General features: G+C 36.0%; 1 protein-coding gene across 1 annotated transcript in view; it reads left to right on the top strand.

Moving 5' to 3' along the window:
• The window catches only part of LOC108740305 (43 kDa receptor-associated protein of the synapse homolog), a 105,887-nt gene that overhangs the window by 76,287 nt on the left and 8,103 nt on the right, over positions 1-21,497 (top strand). Inside the window, exons 5-7 of the mRNA XM_025979084.1 lie at positions 10,243-10,370; positions 11,264-11,336; positions 11,401-11,499. Coding sequence (XP_025834869.1) covers positions 10,243-10,370; positions 11,264-11,336; positions 11,401-11,499 — 300 coding nt within the window. The remainder of the gene's footprint in view (positions 1-10,242; positions 10,371-11,263; positions 11,337-11,400; positions 11,500-21,497) is intronic.

Here is a 21,497-nt window from a genome sequence, read left to right as displayed (position 1 = left end):
GTTAGATTACATACTTGTTAGGCAAAGATTTAAAAATCAAGTGAAGGACTGTAGGAGTTATCCAGGAGCAGATATAGATAGCGATCATAATTTAGTAGTTATGAAGACCAATCTTAAATTCAAAATTCTGAAAAAGAGGGCAGGTAGGAGACGTCTCGACTTAGAAAAGCTAAAATGTAACGAAGCGCGTGATAGGCTAGGTAAAATGACACACGAAATACTAATGGCGGCTGGAGAAACGAATGACGGGAACATAGAGACGGAATGGAACTGCACTAAAACGTGTCTAAAGTCAGCAGCTACAGAGGTACTAGGTCTTAAACAAAACGAAAGTAGGAAACCCTGGATAACAAATGAGATTGTAGGATTAATAGACGAAAGGCGGAAATACAAAAACAGGACAGGCGAAGAAGGGCAAAAAAGATATAGCTATAAAGTGGGAAATAATTAGGAAGTGTAGGGCAACTATGGAACAGTGGATTGATAGGATGTGTAAAGAAGTAGAAAAAAAATTTGAAGTAGGTAAAACCGATGAGGCTTATAATATAATTAAAAGGAATTTTAGAGATGTAGGATACAGTAGTAATAATATAAGAAACGAGGCAGGGGTCATTTTGATAGAAAATGTGGAAAAGGCAGATAGGTGGAAAGAATATTTAGAGAACCTATACGCAGGCCCTGAGTTAGGAAATATATTAGAGAAGGAAGATAGTGTGGAAATAGATGACCTTGGTTATCCCATAATGAAAGAAGAGTTCGATGTAGCATTAAAAAGGGAGAGGGAAATTCAAAAACATGCATGACAAGAGGTTAGAGATCGTATGTTTAAGCTAGTTAGCCACATTTACGAAAAGGGGAAAGTCCCAGAGGATTATAAACGGAACGTAGTAGTAACATTACCTAAGAAGAGGAGCGCGGATAGATGTGAGACATTTCGAACAATTAGCTTAACTTCCCATGCGTCAAAAATCTTAACTAGAATTGTACAGAGGAGGATGGAAAAAAGGGCGGAAGAACTATTTGGGGAAGATCAATTTGGATTTAGAAGAAATAGAAGAATGCGGGAGGTCATTCTAGCTTTACGAGTAACAATAGAGAAAACAATTGAAAAAGGAAGAGTACGTACATAGGATTTGTAGATTTATGTTAAATATACTTAAAAATGTAGGGATGAGTTACAAAGATAGAAGAGTGATACTTAGTTTGTATAAAGAGCAACAGGCAGTTATAGAACTAGGGATGCAACGTAGAGAAGTAAATATTAGGAAGGGAGTCAGAAAGGGATGCACACTGTCACCACTACTTTTTAATCTATACATCGAAGACGCCATCAACATCATTAAAGACAGTACAACTGTAGGGATAGATATACAGGGGCGAAAAATTAGTATGCTTAGATTTGCAGATGCTATAGCAGTATTAGCATCTAGCAAGGAGGATCTAGAGATAGTTTTAAATAAAATGGAAGTCGTACTGACAAAACAGTACTGTATAAAAATAAATAAAAGTAAAACTAAAATACTGGTATGCAAGGGAAAGAAAAAGTAGGGAAAGAGCGAATATAAAGATAGGAGACGAAAAATTAGAAGAAGTGGCTGATTTTAGATACCTTGGAAGTCAGATAAGTCAGGATTGAAGGAGTAGTAAGGATATAAAGCAGGGTCGTGTCGCCTTTAATAAAAAGAAGTCACTTCTATGCCGCGAATGGTTAATTTAGAAATTCGAAAAAGGTTGTTAAAGGTTTGGAGCACGGCGTAGTACGGGTGCGAAAAATGGACAGTGGGCGCGGCGGAAAAGAAAAGGTTAGAAGTGTACGCAATGTGGTGTTAAGTTCAGAAGACGTTTTATTCTTCAAGTCCGCTAGTAAACTAAAGTATAATAGGAAGTCTGCGCCGATTATATGTTTCGAAACGTCAGCCACAACAAACCGCCATGTAAACTATCGTCGGAGTCCTAGGTCAAGGGTTAACATGAGTATTCCATACGTTGAGATAATGATACTAAGTAGGAAATTTTAAGGGTATTTATACAACAAGATTATTAGTAAAGAGAGGGAGAACATTCTAGAAGGAAATGTACTAACAGAACACGTAAAGACTAATTGAAATTGAATAGAACAGAATTCGAGGAAAAATAGGCGAAGGAAAGTAAGCGGTGTTATGTAGGTACGGATTGCGATGAAATTCTAGGTAACGATAGCGATAGCGGAACAATAGAATTTAGTTTTAGGAAACAAAAGCATTTACAAGATAATAAGCGAAAGGTTTACACAGAAAACACGAAAAATTAATATACAAAATATGTACACAAAATTGTACGTGTTGAGTCGTAATAATCATTTTGTTATTTGTGTATTTTTCAGCATCTGTCTTGGTATTTCTAGTAGAATGGTTATTTTCTTATTATTGTACTATTTTCAAAAGGATACAGTAAAGTTGGGAATTTGTAGTTTGCCGACCATCGAAATTCAAAAGGTTTATTGACCATTGTGTCAAGTTTCACTCGAATATTCAGTTCTTCCGTTCAAACACTTATTTACCCCAATAAAATTCAATTGGTTTTTCGCTTGGGTTATGTTTCCTAGAAATCGAGGCAAACTGCAAATTTCTAAAGATGCGTTGCACGTGTGTCGGTACCCCATGTACCGGTTAATGCCCTTCTGGTACTCCCACTATCTTTCAACCCCTCTGTATTCCTGTGTTCATTTCCTAACAAATCACGATCTTCTACTTTTTATCTAACCAATCAACCTTTTCCAATTTGAATTTAATCCCACCCCCAAACTATTTCCTCCACTTTTCTATTTTTCTAATTTTCAGAAGTTAAGTCATTTTCAGACAGTTGCAATTTGACCTTCAATTCAATCATTCGCTTTTTTCGTTCGTGTTAGATTTTCATTCATTCCAATTATACAGTCCACTCTCTAAATAAGTTAAGTTTTTTGTTGTTGATTTGTTAGTGTTTGTTAATCCTTAGTTGTGTTTTAAATATATAGTTAAAACCAAGTGCAGTATTACAACACCAATTACATTTGCGTAAGTCCTAAAACTGGCCCCTACAGCTACACATACAGTCGTCAAACTACGGCGACAACAGTACGTTCTTTTTTGTATTCACCACACAAGTATTTCTTCATCTACGATTTCAATTTAAAGTATGCACCTGAATTTAGAAAGCAATGTTACACCTTTTCTCCTTCCGTTTTATTATTCAGAATGGAATTGTCAGCGTCGGATTTTCCTTAATGTCGTGTTTTGTTTGCTGAAGGTATGACATACGCTTCGAGCGTTCGGAAGATTAAACATTGGCATATTTATGTAGATATCTGACAAAATCTCATTGGTAATAACTTTCTGATCCTGTAAAAGGTTGGAGATTGTCCTTCTCAGTCCGCAGATAACCATATGAAAATAACGACTGTGAGAAATGCATGCACCATAATGAGAAAATTTCCTACTATTTGGGATTAATATTTAATAAGGTCCTTAATGAAAGATATCGACTTGCCATACTGAACCCATATCTATCTGATCGGCACGTTTTGTAAATAAATATAGGCACGAGCGGCATGAGTTCCTATTTATTTTTAATTAATTTGGTAAAAACCTGCCAAAAATGTAATTCCGGCCTTGGAAAGAAATGCGACAAACGTCGAATTCAATCAGTTGGTAATTACCAGCATCAGTATTGTATTTCTATTGTATCTTTTTGCTCATATGTTGTTTGTGATTTGTTAGATTAGATTGTATGTAATTGAAGATGATTATGTTACAACCAACCTGTAAGAGTTGTTTAAATCTTGTGTTTAGTCAATCGATGTGCAATTTAATAAACTAATTCACCAATACAACATCAGTCGCTGGAGTAGGTTAGTATGTCACTGTAGAACAGTTGTTACTACAGTAATGTCATATACTACTTATTTACTGATTAAACCATATTGTTGATGTTAAGGACGAAACTCTTGTTTTTACAAAAAGCAACCCTTAAAATTATACACGCGAAATAGCAAGGAACGTTGGCCCCTCTCATGTGTCTGTGTGGCAATTTTTAGAGGAACAATTCTTGCATCACTATTATTGACAGCAAGTGTAAGTCTTGCTTAAAACCGATCTTCAGCAGCGAGTGGATTTATACTAGCAGCTGAAAAGAGAAGTACTGTGAAGCCCCATTTTTCTCATAGGGCATTTTTTGCGCTTGACGCGGGACGGAATTTTGAATTTTAGCGAAAATCGCTATTGTTGTGACGCAAATCCGCATATCGTACATCCTTGCAATTGTGTGGACGTGATGTTATTTCATATGATGATGCATCCCCTCACATTGTAAGATCAATCTTGACGAACAGTTTCCTGGCGGTGGATTGGATTCCTTGATGAGGTTGTATAAAACGGTGCACGTACCAAACCGAGTGCACAACTGTAATGTCAAGTGCCGGATGTTTTTGGGAGGATTTCGAAGTGCTTTTAGTAAACGTATCGAAGCTTGTCTTCTAACACGATGTTCTAAACTTGAACAATTCTGTGTGTAGGTATGTTTAGTGGTGTTGTTCCCGGAATCAATAATTCCTCGATAAGTAAGCAGTAAAAGTAAAACTCAGTTACTAATTAATTTTCTCTACTGGGATAATAGGGCTATTGGCAAACCTCAATGGTGGTGTAAAAATGTCTTAATAAAATTATGATTATCCAGATGATAAGTACTTACTGATTTATCTATTAATGTTTATATAACCTATATTTTTTTTTGCGTTATTAGTACATCTTGAAGTGTGTAATAGTGTGCACAGGGCCGTCTTATTACCTATTTGAGGCCCTGGGCACATAAGCCTACCGGGGCCCCTACAGCTTTGACAGNCATATTTACGTAATTTTTTAGACAATTTTATTTACTCGTTCCTCGTTAGTAAAATGGGTAGAAATAATCAGGATAATTCACATATTTAAAAATTCCTAAGTGCCGCTTTAAGTACTTGTTAACAGGGCCGTCTTATTACCTATTTGAGGCCCTGGGCACATAAGCCTACCGGGGCCCCTACAGCTTTGACAGAGAATTATTTTGGTTTGTTATTTATTTCTTTACATTCACATAAATGAATAGATAATTGTAATATGACTCGAAAAAGTAACTCTAATATCATTCTCAGGTTGGTACTTAAGGCTTTTTGAAAAGGCACCCTTCTAGTTTTCAGATATGCAAAATCGTCAACTAGTTGTTCAAACTCTTTGTCTTTGAGCATATACCATTCTATGGACTGATCAATCTTTCTTGAAGCATTGTTCGTCTTAACTTATTTTTTATTCTTTTCCGTTTAAAGAAGGAGCGTTCGCCATTACAGTTAGTTACCATCATGTTTAAAAAGATTCTCAATGCAATTTCTACATTTGGAAATGTGTTTCCAACTCGGTTTTTTATCAAAACTTCTGGAATACTATTAGTTTGACAAAAATAGACATTCTATTTCTAACTCTTTCTCGTTAACATCTTCATAGCAGCAAATTCTTTGCAACTTTGTCTCGGGATTTGGAGTTATCAAGCGAAAAACAATGTCAACAATAACCAGTGTCCTTGTATAAACTCAATCGCTGTTTTAGATGCACGCTTGGGTTATCACTTATGGGAAGTAAGGTATTTCTACTTTAATTTAGGTATGCTCGTGTTTATAGCATGCAAAAGCGATTATGCAAGTAAACATTCTAACAGCAATTATTGATTAATTTTCTTAAAATAATTATCGGCTTTTGGTTGGTGGATGGATCTGGCAGGAACTATATAGGGGGCCTCCGTTGATCGTGGGGCCCTGGGCACTTGCCCAGAGTGCCCAATGGAAAAGAGGGGCCTGAGTGTGCATGCTATTACCGATGAACAAATGTATTTATATAATTCATTTTTGTCGTAATAAGCGCTAAATATTATGTGTAGTGGTAAATTGTTTGTTTACCCTAAAAGTTTGACAACCGACACAGTTTATTTCACTCTTCGTTGATGTAACTGCAGTTTTTATTGCAGTACGCACCACGTTGACAATTCACGTACATGACCGGCTTCGATTTCTAATTTGTTGTGGTTTTCTTAAAAAAAAAAAAAAAATTACCTTTAACTACGCTGCTGAATCTACCAAGCAATTCCTTATTGCATCTGATTTGCACCCTCTAATGCTTGCTGCTTATTTCAGAAACGCCGTGTGTATGTCAAGTAGAGTGTGGACATAAAATACAAGCAGAGTCAAACAGATTAATAAAAGAATTTATGAACAAAATTTTGCAAAAAAGAATTCGGCCGCCTGTTTTGTTTGTTTCATTACACTCTGCTGCTTTGAATTACCCCAAAAGCAGACGAATATGAAATACAATTTGTATGCAAATGAGGATTGTTATTTTGTTTTGGGATGTCATTCTACCACATCTGGATACATGTTCATTAAATAATGGTTTATTAACGATCTTTCTAAAGGTGTAATCTCATACAATTTTGTACGGGAAAATTAACTGCCATGTTAAAAAAAAAATGAAATAGCAATGTACAGGATGTCATTATATTTAAAAACAAAAATTGAAACTTCCTGTCACTATAACCTCTTTTTTCGTTATGATCTGCACTCTAATGACAAATAGGGTACACAAAAATTAAACACTTCTATAAAATAATTTTGTTATGTATTTTGTTGTGATTCACATGCGTACATTATGATCAATTGATACAAAACAAATAGATAATCAGGAAAATTTGCTTATGAAATATGAACATCGAGCATATTATTGAATTATCTTCGTTATTATTATATTAATTATTACATATAGGTACTAGACATTTTTTTTAAGATTTTTTGAATTTGTAATGAACTTTTTAGTAAACGGATAATAAGATGATGATATGATATTTTAAAATGAGGATATTTCTAGTGAAAATAGACAGTAACCCTAGTAGACATTCATATATGTGTCACTGTCTAGCCATTATGTAGAATACCTACACAATATTTAACAAAGTGATAATTGACACAGAATTAATCATTAAAGGTATTAAAGGTAAAAGGGTATTAAAGAAGCTCCGGTCTGTCATAAATCTATGTTTTATTACTTTATTCAAGTCTTCCTAGATATTATACAAAATACCTAGTTAGTGATTAACTCTGTCAATTATCTCTTTGTCAAACTTAAGTAGATATTATACATAATGGCTAGACAGTGTATATAATAGCCGAATTTATTACTTTCGTTGTAACATATCCGTTTCGACGGGACTCGAACCTTGACCAAACTCTAGTACAAACTAGAGTTTCGATGATTTAGGAAGCCGGACTATAGGTTCAACTATAATGGGGAGGGGGTTCTTAAAGACGGCAGCTGCTCTTTCAGTACTCAGGGTGGCAGAGATCACGAGGATCGGTATGGCACTCTGATGCACAATACTGCGATGTGGAAGGCAACGGGAAACCACCACATTATGATATCCCAAGAAAAACATACCAAACTCAAATGACGGCGGCGTCCTCTGGGGTAAAGCACTCCGGACATAAACTGGTCCCCCATTCAGATGTCCGGACGGTAGTACCCGGGGGATGTCATTAATAAGTTTAATAGGCGTAGGTGCAATATTTCACGAGCTGGAGCATAAAATATTGGGACAATGAGGCAAGTAGGGAAATTGGAAGAATCTCAATCAAGGACTCTATGGAAGTCAATAAGAAATAGGCGAAATAGGATGGTAGGACACCTTCTCAGGCATGAAGGTCTAGTCAGAAACATATTAGAGGCATAAACAGGAGTTAGGAGGAATAAAGGTAGACCTAGATTAGATTACTGTTCACAAATAGTTAAGGATGTGGGATGTTTTAGCTCTGGTTAGGAAAGAGTCGAGGGGCGTGTTCAACCAGTCTTAGGACTGACAACCTTATGATGATGATGTAACATATGTATATATGCCCGAAAGCAACTGTTGTCCGTATTTTTCGTAGAATTTTGCAAATGAACGTCTAGAGAGATCAATTCAATTCAAAAATATTGTGTACATCTGCTTCTAAATATTTACAAAATGATGCAAATACTTATTCCTGCAATCCCAGATAAAAAATGAATCAACAGTGGATTTTAGCGTTGCAGCTCTGTTTTTGCTTGAAGAAGTGTTTTTAGTACTAACAGACTGGTATTTTCTTAAGATATTTTTACAATTAAATGGGACGTTTTTTATTGTTGAATGGAACGTTCTCAATGTTTATGACGAATGATACATATAGGATGATTCAAAGCTTTTTCCTTTTTATGTAGTGCGATCGTTGATTCTTCTTACTGGAAAAATAAAATGGAAATTTTTTAATGGCGTATATACGACAATTATTACGATAAAATCAATTCCTTGCTTTAATACAAAATAAAAAAGAATTAAAGGAAGTTTTCTGTAAGTCTTCATTTACAACAACTTCTACCCTTACTTTTTATTGTTTTAATCCCTTTTAAGTAATTAAAAAACAAATTTTCAGTAAATGGAAAGTGACTTTGTAGCTTTACTCCAATTGTCAAAGCGCCATTTTGTAATTAAGGTTGATATCCTTAAAATAGAAGCACATCAAATTCACTAGCGTCGCAAAAGAGAGTTAAGAAAAAAAAAAGCATTAGAAATAATTAGAAAAGAGAGCAGAGGCAAATCTTTATAATCGTAAACCCATATTTCGTAACTGACAGAAGATTTTCATATCACCTTTTCGTTTAAGATAATTATTTCTTCATGAAAAATCAAATGGGTTCTTTTATGAAAACTACATTCCATTATACCACGAGTTAAGCTTTTAGGTTATGCTACCGTGTACTTTGCTTAATAGTATACTTTCCGTTAAGCTTAGCAGGTTGCATTTTGAATGCATTTTGCTCAATCAAAATATTTCGACTACCTCTACCCCTATTAACTCCGTTTTCTGCTTTTAATATGTGACCTGTTTTTTATTAAATTCCAAAAGGTCCCCTGTTCTTCTACTGTTTCTAATACCTTCTCTATCCACGCTATTTTTAACATCCCTCTATAAAAACATCTTAATCGCTTCTAATCTTTTCTTTTCCGCAGCTCCCACCATTCACCCATACACGGCCGTGCTCCAGACATACACCTTTATTAAAATCGCTTTCCAATTTCCAAATGCCTCTGTTCGGGCTCAAAAGTGGTTTCATTTTTGTTAAAAGAGACTCGACCCTGCGCTACTTTTTATTTTTAAATCTTTAGCGCTTTTTCCATCCTGCGTTGTCTCATTCCCCAAATATCGAAAATCAACTATTTTTTCTTGTTTAAATAAAATAAATTAATAAAAATTAAAAAAAAGAAACCACCGACTGACTGAAATATTATATAGATATAACGCAGTTACGGAACAAACCTAAGAATTCGGAATGAGGTACTATTAAAAAAAAATGTACATGAATGAAGTGAAACCCCAATTCTAAATATTTTTTGGTCAAGAAATTACTACAAATGGCGCAGTAAACGCCATCTGTAGCACGATGCTACATTTTAGGATTACGTATGCTCTAACAAGGTCCACTTGTGTGGATATCTACTTGCTGAAACGAATCTCGGCGTAGCTAACCTCAACGTGTTAGGCACGTTAGCTTAATCGAATAAAATAATTCGAAGTGGTCTGTATTCTGTCGAACTCGGCGACTCGTCTCATGCTCAAATATTAGTAAAAATCGAATGACAGAAGCCAATCGATATGTGTAGGTCCTCAGAAGCTTCTCTAGCGGTGATTTGACGATTGGCCAATACTATTTTCTTTACTTCATCGATATTTTCGTCTGTTGCTGACGTGCTCAGGTGTCGGGCATGCTCTTCGTCGTTCACATTTTTCGGCCCTCTGAGAACATTTTGTACCACCAATAAACGTTGCTTCGGTTCAAGGTAACTTCACCATATACCACAGTCAACATTCGAAATGCATCCGGGCACTTAATTTTGTTTTTCTCACAAAATGTGATACAGATTCTTTGATCGATTTTTTGGAATAGGCAAAAATCGAAGACGAGCCGAAACACGTGCAAGCAAAGCAGCTGTCTAAAATTAACTGAATTTCAATATGACCAAACTTGTCGGCATAAGTGAGAGTAATGAGTACCAACATGACGTCACAAAAAAATCGAATATACCTAACCCCCGGCAATTCAAAATTCGCAATACTTTTTGAATAGATCTCGTATCTTGAATGTGTGTTGATATTCTTTTAAAAGCGTTATTATTTATCCTCTAATTTTTTTACAGGTTTACGTTGAATTGTCGGAGTTGTTTAGCAGACTTCAAGACTCGGAGAAGAGTGGCAGATATGCCTCTAAAGCGTACGATATGTCTAGGTCCCTTCAAACCGGAGATCTTAATTCTAAGCATCACAGGTAAATTTATTATAATCCCTGTCTTTAAGAAAAAGCACATTAAGCGTTGGAAAAGAAATAGCTTACGAAATGAAATATAAATGCAAATGCAAATAAATTATTTTTTCACGATTTTGATACAGGACATGACCGTATTTTTCGCTAAACCACTAAAGCGATTCTGGTTAACGTTCATGCATTATATGCACACCTATAAATAAAATTGAAATGTCTATTCGTATTAATATATTATGTGGTTCCTTAAATGCTATTAATACAAACGACCTTTAAAATTTTTTTTGACTGTCGATCTGTATATCTGTTTTTACGGACTAATCTTCGATACGGCTGAATCTATTTCCATAAAATTGTAGAGACATGAATAAAAACTTATCAGGACTAACCTAAGCTACATTATTTTAATTATTGTCATTTATTGTTTTTATAACAATTGCATTTATAGAACAACTAATAGAAATATTTAGTTTCACGCGGTCGTTTTAATTGGTAGCACATTACGCTATCAATCTTATCCATAATTTGTTCTAATAAGTAGGGTTATCTTAGCACCTCCACCATATTTTGTTAAAAGATAATGAGTAATAACGTAAAGTCGTAATAATTATTAATAACTTTTTTTAAACATATGATCAAAACAATTTTAGAATGGATTCTTAAAATGTGAGAAATAAGTTAAAAATATCAATTTTCAAATTAAGAACTCTTTGCTTCCTACAATAGGCGGCAGATTGAAAAATAAAGAAAAATATTTTTTTAACATTTTACAGTCACATGAAACTGGGTTTTCTTTGCTAAAAAAATTTTTAAAAGCCACATATGGTAGAAGGTACTTTAATTAAAAACCTGATTGGGTAAGAATAGTATCTATGTATAATCATTACTATTTAATACAGGTCTGCTCTTTTACAAATGGCATCAGCATTGAGGAAACAAGGAGAATTAGGGGATGCACACGACTACTGTTCGGTAATTAGGTTTCGAAGTCAAAATCTTCATAAAATTTCATCATTGTTATAAGGTTCTGTTTTAGGAAGCAACTAGATTAGCACTGGTGTCAGGGGATCAAGCAACTTATGCGAAAAGCATCCGAATTATGGGAGATATTTACAGGAAAAAGTTGGATATTAATGTAAGTAAAACTATTACTGTTTTGTTAGCAAGTAAATGTTAATAATTTAAGTCAAGCCTAAAAATTTATACTTTACTTAAATGTTAGTGTTTTTCTCTTTTGCCTCTCCATACATAGGTACATTTATTTGTAACTAATATCGCGTGCGTTCTATATTCGACCAATTTATCTCATCCTACACAAGAAAAGAAGATTTAGCGCGTTTCATGATTTTAATAAATAATTTTACGATTCACATGCACTATACCCATGTGAGTTTGTCCTTTAGTCAAGTTACAGTTTTACCACTAGGTGGTGTACGCATGCTGGTGGATTCCAATAGCAAAAATTAAAAATTAAAGAGGTTAGAAGTGTACGTACACTGCAGGGCATGCAGCAAGGAAAATACTAAGCAAACACAGTATATAAATAGAATAAAAAACGGAAAAGCGTGAAGGCTTAACAACCTTCCTATAATGTATGTGTGATACAAAAGGGTGATGAAAGTATTACATGCAATTGTACCAAAAAAATTTAACTATTCTTAAAAAAGTGCAATATAATCCACAGTGACGTTAAATCACTATAACTATAATTATACATCAAACAAAACTAACGGCGTCACAAGTTGAAACTTTGTATGGAATTTGATGAACTTCACTATTAATAATAGAACAATATAAAGATATTCTTGAGTTGATGTAATGAATGAATTCTTTAATTAAAAAGAGTGACACTAGTTACAACGACTGATAAACTGAGACTGGTAGCTGGCGACTATTCTCAGCATCTTCTCTTCGTGCAGGTCTTCGTATAATTCTTCCGATTCTCTTACTTAACAAAGTTTGTTAACTCGACAAGTTTATACTCTCAAGCCCAAAATCTCCATAGCGTCCCATAAAAAGCTTCACTTCAATTATGTATGGAGTAAGTACTCTATATTTTGTACAGTATTATTTGTTTCTTCAGAAGTACTGCACTTAGTAGTCAATTTAACAGGACAACTCACTGAAAACTTACAGAGATTACAAGCTGTACATTTGTACGTTCGTTTATTAAGCTTAGATAGCTACAGAAATTGCGAGGTTGTTACGGTGAATGTTAGACTCACGAAGTAGTGATTTTTTAATTATATTTTTAAAAAGATACTTCTACTATTTTTAACTATACCACTCCATACCTAGGTCAAACTTCGGGTAGTGTCTCTGCAATTACATGGTACATTACCATCCAGTAATATTCATAAACATGAGGGTAATAACTTTAAAGAGAGCTCCAATTGCCCCAGCAATGATGACCAGGATTACCTACCATTACAATTGTGTAACGCAGCGTCGCTACACGTTGTGGTGGAGTTATTTTATACGGCAACGAAATCTCTGGTTGTAGTGCAGTAACTTGGATACTTAAACCGGGATTGTCTTCTATTAATTGCAAAACGATTTTGTCAGTATCGACCTGTCATCTTTGCTGGCTTTCACCCCCTCGATACAGTATCACACTTTCTGTGTTTTTTTGAATCCCACTATACAACCTGGAAACGCTAACTGGGAATGACTATAATCCTTTAGGAGTATCATGTGTACATGTACACTCTCGCAAGACGCCCCACGACCCCACTTACGCTATAGACTATATTAGTCCTCACACGTGCAGTTGGCTTGTCTGTGTACCAACTGCTGCGAAGGTTAGGAGTAGGTACATGTTTTCACCACTTGACGCTTGCGATAACGAAGGGCGATCGGATAACGCGGCCGCCAAACTTGCAAGTGTTCTCAATCATTCACGGCTAGTTAACTGACGTACTTTTGTGAATAGTTTTTACACCCTCTACCTTGTTGGCTATCACAAAATGCACTCTACAGTCTGCAGTGCCTCCAGGTATGTTATCTGTCAAATGTTTCGGAATACTAATCAGTCATAGTTTAGTTTACTTCATAATTTCTGAATATTGTCAATTTTGATAAGATTCAGTCACCAATTGGTTGTGCAGTTGCCATAATACCTCTTTGTTTAGTAAAGTATTTCCTGTAGGTATTCTTACTCCTTGTAATGCAGATAATTCAAGGTCGATATTACACAACTGGCCCTGGCTCTGCGGAGAACACTGCAATGAAGTAGTGAAATGTTGGGAAAAGGTGTTTTTAGGACAGATCAAGAAATCTGAACAGTGAAATTACTTTATGCATCGCTACTACACGGGTTATTTTGAATAACACTTTCCATGTAATTATTATTATGTTTAAAAGGGCAACTGTTTAAAAATTAAATTGATTCATTATCTTTTTAAAAATTGATATTCTGAAAGATTTGTGTGGATTGTGTGTTTTTGTTACAACCATGTTACTTTCAAGTTGCTTTTGAACGATCTCGTATCCTGCTTAAAACTTGTTTACGAGTTTGGCAGGTCTTATTTCCGGGGAATTTGTTCCTTTACTTCCACAACTCCAAAACTTCTTCCAGTTAACCTGTTTGATTCTATTTCGTGGTGTGCTATAGGTAAGCCCTTTTCGCTAACTTCGATGATTTTCTTTTGTTACAATATATCTATTTTAGTTCAGTTTCAACGAAACTTAACTTTTCTCCAGTTTCGACAGCTTCCAGAGTTACATAAACTGTAATTTATTTCCTATTAGATGTTTAGAAGTGGTCGTTATAAAACTTATTTGTTTTTTGTTTCCCTTTCTACAAAGTCTAAAATAGCATTGCTTTTATAGAGAGATTACAACTGTAAATTTTACTTTAGTTGTTGAACTCCATTAATAATACATATGTAGGTATATTTAATTGCTTTTGAAACTGTTGCATGCACCAGATAGTTCGTAGTTTTGTAACTCGAAAGGTTACTTACAGTAATTAAATTATAACCAAAGCAACAAAATAATTGCGCACTAACTTTATGATATTGTTTTTGATGGAAAGATATGTCAAATTCACTCAAATTTAATTCCTATTAGTTTTGAACATTATTAATCATAACTTCTTAAAATTTCGATTTAACTGAATTTTACGTTGAATAATTTTTTTAGAAACTAGTTCCTAAAGGATAGGTACACTTTTCTCAACCGTTAGTATTAATTGAATACAATCCACTCTATATTTTAAAAAGAAATTTTCCAATTTTTTTAAAGTTACTTATACCTACTTTTCTATTGTATAATTAGCTATGTATGTTTAGTTTCTATTAAGAGATATTAAGATGTGTTAAGAGTACATAAAAAAGCAAAGGGTGTCTCAAAACGAACGCAGAATTTCGTTTGAGGAAAAAATATTAATTGGCAATGCTTTCACATGTTTTCGAAGAGTAAACATTGTCATTAATTATGGGAAAGAATATCTGGCAGATGTCCTCCGTAAATTTTGAATAAACGATTTCATTTAATATAATTCTGTTTTCCCAAAACTCTTCCAATTTCTACCATTAGTTGAGGAATTAGTTTAAGTAGAATAAACTTCAGACTTTACGGATCACCAAGACAAAAAGTCGCATTGCGTCAAATCGCATTGTCTTGATGGTCAAGTCTTTTCACTGTTACATGAGATGAGTCGTATTAAATTCGTACAATGGCACTATCCTGCAGGAACCGCATTTGTCATCCAAATTCATGTTATCGAAAATGGGTATCAGACGTCTTCATCCTCCGACAAAATATACCCGGCAAAACATCCCCGACAAAATATCTCCGGATAAAATATACCCGGAAAAAATATCCTCCGACAAAATATCCCCAAGACAAAAAATTCCGGACAATTAATCCTTCGAATCGCTTTATGTTGACCGAAATTGTGTATTTTCATTATATTTGTTTTTTGCCGCCTAAAATGAATGTTTGTGTGACATCTGTTAGTAGAATAATAAATTCCATTTTAATTATCAGTCTTAGATAATTTCAAATTATCGATGTCGCGACATCTATTGGTCAAATATTAAACTCTGTATGTATTTGTGACATCTGTTAGTAAAATAATAAATTCCGACATGAAGTCACAATAACATCGATTCTCTTGATATCGTTCTCACTGACAGTCGCTTTGTTTCCAGTCTCATTTTCAAAAAAGAACGTACCAATCACTCCACCAGCATAAAATCCACCACACAATGTCACTATTTAGGCATACAGTGATCGATTTGAATGAGCCGCGGATTTTCTCTGTCCCAAATTCGCCAGGGTTGCTTTTTTGCACAACCACTAAGATGGATACGCCGCAAAAGTTGATTTTCTTAGATAAATCAGGGTCCATTTGTTGACTCTCCAACACCCAGTCAACGAATATCCGGCGTTAACTGGTCATCTGGTTTCAATTATTGCCTTAGCTGAATCTTAAATGTATACAAATGTACATTTTTTGTTAAAATCGTCTACATTGTTTTTTTTTTTTAAACGACACATTGAAGTAGTAATATTTTCGGATGAACGTCACTACCTATCTTTTTATTGTCTGTACCGTACCTGTTTGCTCAAATTTGGCAGCCAATCTTCTAGTAGTTGTTTCATTCGCGTTTCTCCTACCGAAAAGTCCAAGAAATTTGTGTACTATCCCCGCTATAATCAATTTCGGAAATTCGTTAAAATCTTAAGTGATCTCTGAAGTTTTTTTAATTGAACTGATTTTTTGTGGGCATTATTGAAGCTATAGTGACCCTTATTTGAGTTTACCGCCATGGTAGTCGGATCCATTTGATGTGGCTCGTCTCGACCCGGTTTTTGAAAAAACACACCGGTATGGTTGAACCAGACAAGGAGGTGTTCAGTGACACGTTGTATATTGGTTATCTTTTTATTTTGTTAAACCATGCATACAGTTGTTTACACCTTAAATTAAGTGTAAAAACTATAATAAATAAACAAGTTGCGGTTCGTGGAGCCCGGTGGTTCATTTATTATGGTATCTACAAAAGGGGTTACGATTGACCAGAAGAATTAGTCGAGAAAGTTAGCGACTAAAAAGCATGTTAATTAAATTCAGATATTTTCATCAAGAGTGAAAGAATATCTTCGTTACTTTTGTGCTACCTTATTAATGACTAGTATTATACTATTTTGTATCCCACTAAACAATCTGGAAACTCTAACTGAGAATAACTATAGGTCTTATCGGGAGTATCGTGTGTATGTACACTCTCGCGAGATGCCTCACAACCTCACTTGCACTATGACTCGTATCATAAAACCATTTCTAGACCGCTATCTTCTTGGACTAACTGCTTGGGCCAGTTTCAATAATTTACTGCAGCGGCACAGAGCCGTATTTGAAATTACAAAACCGTTCATTAAATTATTTTTGGCAATAAATTTTAAATTAAGTGATTTATATGTATATTGTAGGATGTGTTTTATAATGAAATTTAAAAATTTTTGAGCCCATCATTGATTTTCACTGTATGGTATACGTAACGTCTCGTAATTTGTTTTACCACTTCAGTTAATTATTTTGACACTTCATATATAACAATTACATGTTGTAACGTGCGCCACCCTGTATTTAGCGGCTCCTTCTGATCGCGCGCGTGTGTGTGATGCCGATGCGTGAATAGAGGCGGTATCCTTTGGCGGCTTGCTAGGTTTTTCAAAGTTTTAAGTCAGTAGTTAAATAGACATCCGCGTGTTCACTTGCGTGTCTGAACAAATTTCTTCTTATTTTAATTTCTACGTTTCTGAGTTTATATTTTTACATTTTTTTGTTTTGTTTAAATACACACTGTTAACCAATTACCAAAATCTTCTATCTTCAACGCTACAAACTGGCAGCCCAACGTTCGGCCAAGTTCCCCTACAGATTCGTGTAGAGAAAAGTATTTTGGTATGCCAAACAGACGAAACAAAAAGGCAGAAATGGCAGAAAAACCAGTTGTAATGACAAATGAACAGTTTGAACGACTTTTGGCAAGCTTACGACCAAGTGAACAAAGCACATCTGAAGAAAAACCTTCGACAGTAGTCGCCAAATTAGGAAATTTTGCAAAGTGTACTGCTCGCTTCGATGGAACATCAAAAATTAGTGCTGAAGCATTCGTGGATGCTGTAATCACCTACAAAGAGTGTGCTAATGTTACCGACGAAAACGCGTTAAGAGGACTTTCAATGCTTTTGGAAGGTACAGCAGCAACGTGGTGGCAAGGTATTAAGGCCTCAGTAGCTTCATGGGATGATGCAATTACCATTTTACGTGATGTATTTGGTCCAAAGAAACCAGCATTCCGTGTATACAGAGAGCTCTTCGCTAAAGAACAACCAGATTCCACATTAACAGACCTTTTCGTTTATAACGCTCGCGCGTTGTTATCTAATTTACCGTATAAGTTACCGCAATGTGCCGAATTGGACATGATTTACGGACTGTTGAACAGACAAATTAGAAAACGTTTACCACGCGATACATTTTCGACATATGATGAGCTTTTAAAAATTGCACGTTCGATTGAAATGTCATTAGAAGAAGATCAGTGCGTCGAAAATAAGGTGAAAGCGCTACAAGCAGAGTTGTCATCAGAAACAAAAGTTCACAAGCGCGTTCGATGTAATTTTTGTAAAAATTTTGGACACATAGCCGCAGAGTGTCGTAGTAAAACGAAACGAGACGAAAAGAAGTTAGAAACTGAAAGAAGTGATCACACTGAACCCGTTTTAAATCGTCCGGTAATAACGTGCTACGGTTGTGGAACACCCGGTGTAATAAGATCACAGTGTTCAAAGTGCAAATCTACATCCAAACCCAATACAAACACACAAGTTAATTCTGCAGCGTTTTATGGTACTGAGGTCGTGCAATCTGAGAACGAAACTTCAGCTCATAGACCAGTTTTGCCAATTGAAATTTTAGGCATGCAAGGAAGAGCCTACGCAGACACTGGTGCTACAAAATCCATAGCTGGTAGAAACCTGTACGAATTACTAAAAGACAAGTGCTCGTTTGATTCGCGAACAATGACGTTAACCCTCGCGGATGGTTACGCGAAAAGTGTTAATGTACTTGTTACGGCGGTAAACATTAAAATAAGAAATAAAATCGTCAATGTTGAACTTTTGGTGTTGCCTACAGAACATGACAATCATACGTTGCTAGGAATCGATTTCTTAACTAAAGCAGACATTGTAATCGATCCCGGTCAAGAAGTTTGGTATTTCCGACATGACCAGAAACACGTGTACGAGTTCGTGAGTGATGTAAATCACAATAATGAACTGAATTTGTCAATGGCTCAAACAGTAACTCTGAGAAGTGATGAAGGTAGTAGTTTAAATGAAGAAGAGGGACACTAATTAAAGAAAACGTTGTCCCAAAATGAAGACATCTTCAAACCAGGGGGAGACCCCACTCCTTATGCGGAACACATCATTAATACTGAACCTGGACAGACCCCGATTGCGGTTCCACCCTTTAAAATGCCAAGAGAAAAGAAGGAAGCTCTCCGTAAAATTGTAGACCAGTTACTTGAACAGGACATTATTGAAGAGTGTGAGTCACCGTGGGCTGCTCCAGCACTGTTGGTTCCAAAGAAAAATGGCGACTACAGAATGGTGATAGATTATCGTCGCCTAAATGAGGTAACAATTAAGGATAAGTATCCTATGCCGCATGTGGATGAGCTACTACATGCTGCCAAGAAAACGAAGTTTATGTCAACCATTGATCTTCAATCCGGGTACTATCAAGTCGGAATCCGTGAGTGCGATAGAGACAAAAGCGCGTTCGTGACACCATTCGGAATGTTTCGATTCAAACGCATGAGTTTTGGTCTAACATCGGCACCATCAACCTTCCAAAGACTCATCGATCGATTTAAAACTGGACTTGATGTAACAATATTCGCTTATTTAGACGATATCATCGTCCTTTCGGAAAGTTTCGAGGCTCATATTAACGATCTTAATCAAGTGTTTTCCAGATTAAGACAATTTAAACTGAGAGCCAACCGCGAAAAGTGTGTCTTCGCGCGCGAAAGTGTAAAATACCTTGGCCATGTTATCACGCCCGAGGGAATACAAACTGATCCCGACAAAGTTTCGGCTATTAAAAACATGTCGCCACCTGTAAACGTAAAACAGTTAAAATCATTTTTACAGACATGTTCGTGGTATCGTAAGTTTATTCCAAACTTTTCTAATATATCGCGGCCTTTGACGGACTTAACAAAAAAGTCAAGTTCTTGGAAATGGGAAGAGAATCAACGATTAGCGTTCGAAGAATTAAAAGAAAAGTTAACTTCCGCTCCTATCCTGAGACAAGCTGATGAATCGTTACCGTTTACAATGAGGACCGATGCAAGTGATTATGCATTGGGCGCAGTGCTACTCCAAGGTGAAGGAAATGATGAGCGCCCGATCGAATTCGCTAGTAGATTATTGACATCATCCGAAAGGAATTATTCAACAACAGAAAGAGAAGCTCTTGCTGTTATCTGGGCTTGTGAGAAATTCCGTGGTTACATCGAATGTGCCGAAGTAAAAATTGGAAGCGATCATCAACCATTAAAATGGTTAATGACATTAAAGTCACCTTCAGGACGTTTAGCACGATGGGCACTGAAACTTCAGTCCTACAATCTAAATATTGATTATGTACCAGGAAAAGCGAATGTGGTTGCAGACACTTAGTCTAGACCTCCTAGTCAGTCTAATAATCCTGATCATCAAATTCGCACAATATCTGTTGAAATTCCTAGAAAGAATCCATCTCAAATAAGAGAAGAGCAACTATCTGATCCAGAACTAAAGAAAATAATAGAAAGTTTTGAGGGCAGAACTCCTGCGGAGGAAACAAAACGTTGGACAGAGAGAGGTTATCTAATGGAAAGAGGAATTCTTTACCGCTATTCTCCAGACTCCGATTCAGAGGAAGCACAGATGGTGGTTCCCACCCGAAACAGAGAAGAGGTGCTACAAGAATACCATGATTCACCAACTGCGTGCCATGATGGCATTGAACGTACGTTACAACGTATACGACAGAAGTTTTATTGGATGGGTATGAGAAAGTTTGTTGCTGATTACGTAAGAAACTGCAATCTTTGTCAGCGATATAAACCCAGTAATCTTAAGCCTGCGAGCTTACTTTTGACTCCACCGCCTCAACAACGTTTTGAGACTCTGGCCGTCGACTTCTTTGGACCTCTTCCCCAAACGGAACACAACAATAAGTGGATTTTGATAGTTGAAGACGTGGCTTCCAAATGGATCGAGCTCTTCGCTCTTGAACAAGCTAAAGCTGACATAACGGCGCGTGTGCTTATCGAAGAAGTGTTCTTACGGTACGGTATACCAAGAAAAATTATTAGCGATAACGGAGTGCAATTCGTAAGTGAAATAATGCAATACGTCTGTCGATGCTTCAACATTGATCAAAGTTTAGTAGCGAATTATCATCCAGAATCAAACCCGGTGGAACGGAAGAATCGTAATTTAAAGCCTCGGTTGGCTATATTAATAGGAACTGATCATACAAAATGGGATGAGAAGCTAGCTACTATCCGGTTTTCTATGAACAGTGCGGTTTGTTCTAGTACCAGTTATTCGCCCGCATATTTAACTTTCGGACGTGAGTTGAGAACCCCGTACGAAATTGAACATGATTTCCGTTAGCTTAATCGAATAAAATAATTCGAAGTGGTCTGTGCCTATCACGTTGAGGTTGGCTACGCCGGGATTCGTTTTCAGCAAGTAGATATCCACACAAGTGGACCTTGTTGGAGCATACGTAATCCTAAAATGTAGCATCATGCTACAGATGGCGTTTACTGCGCCATTTGTAGTATTTTCTAAAATTACATGTTTGTATGCTATGCCGTCAACAACAAATGCTTGTGAGCTCGTGACGCTGGTTAATACAAGATGGTTGCCATCTGCGCGTTGTGATTGCGCCAACCTTCCTACCATTGAAAAGATTCATTCCTGCATTTATTTACAATGTCAATTGTATGTCTATGTTGTGGTTGGACTAGGCGAGACCAGCAAATGCATTCTCACTCTCGTCAGGTCTCAGGTCGCCTGTACAAACGTATCCAGCCGGTTTTCTTTTAT

The sequence above is a fragment of the Agrilus planipennis genome, unplaced genomic scaffold, assembly GCF_000699045.2.
Source record: "Agrilus planipennis isolate EAB-ADULT unplaced genomic scaffold, Apla_2.0 scaffold26, whole genome shotgun sequence".
In the NCBI taxonomy this organism is placed as follows: domain Eukaryota; kingdom Metazoa; phylum Arthropoda; class Insecta; order Coleoptera; family Buprestidae; genus Agrilus; species Agrilus planipennis.
The sequence above is the reverse complement of the archived record's forward strand: the minus strand, read 5'-3'. Positions and strand labels throughout refer to the sequence as shown.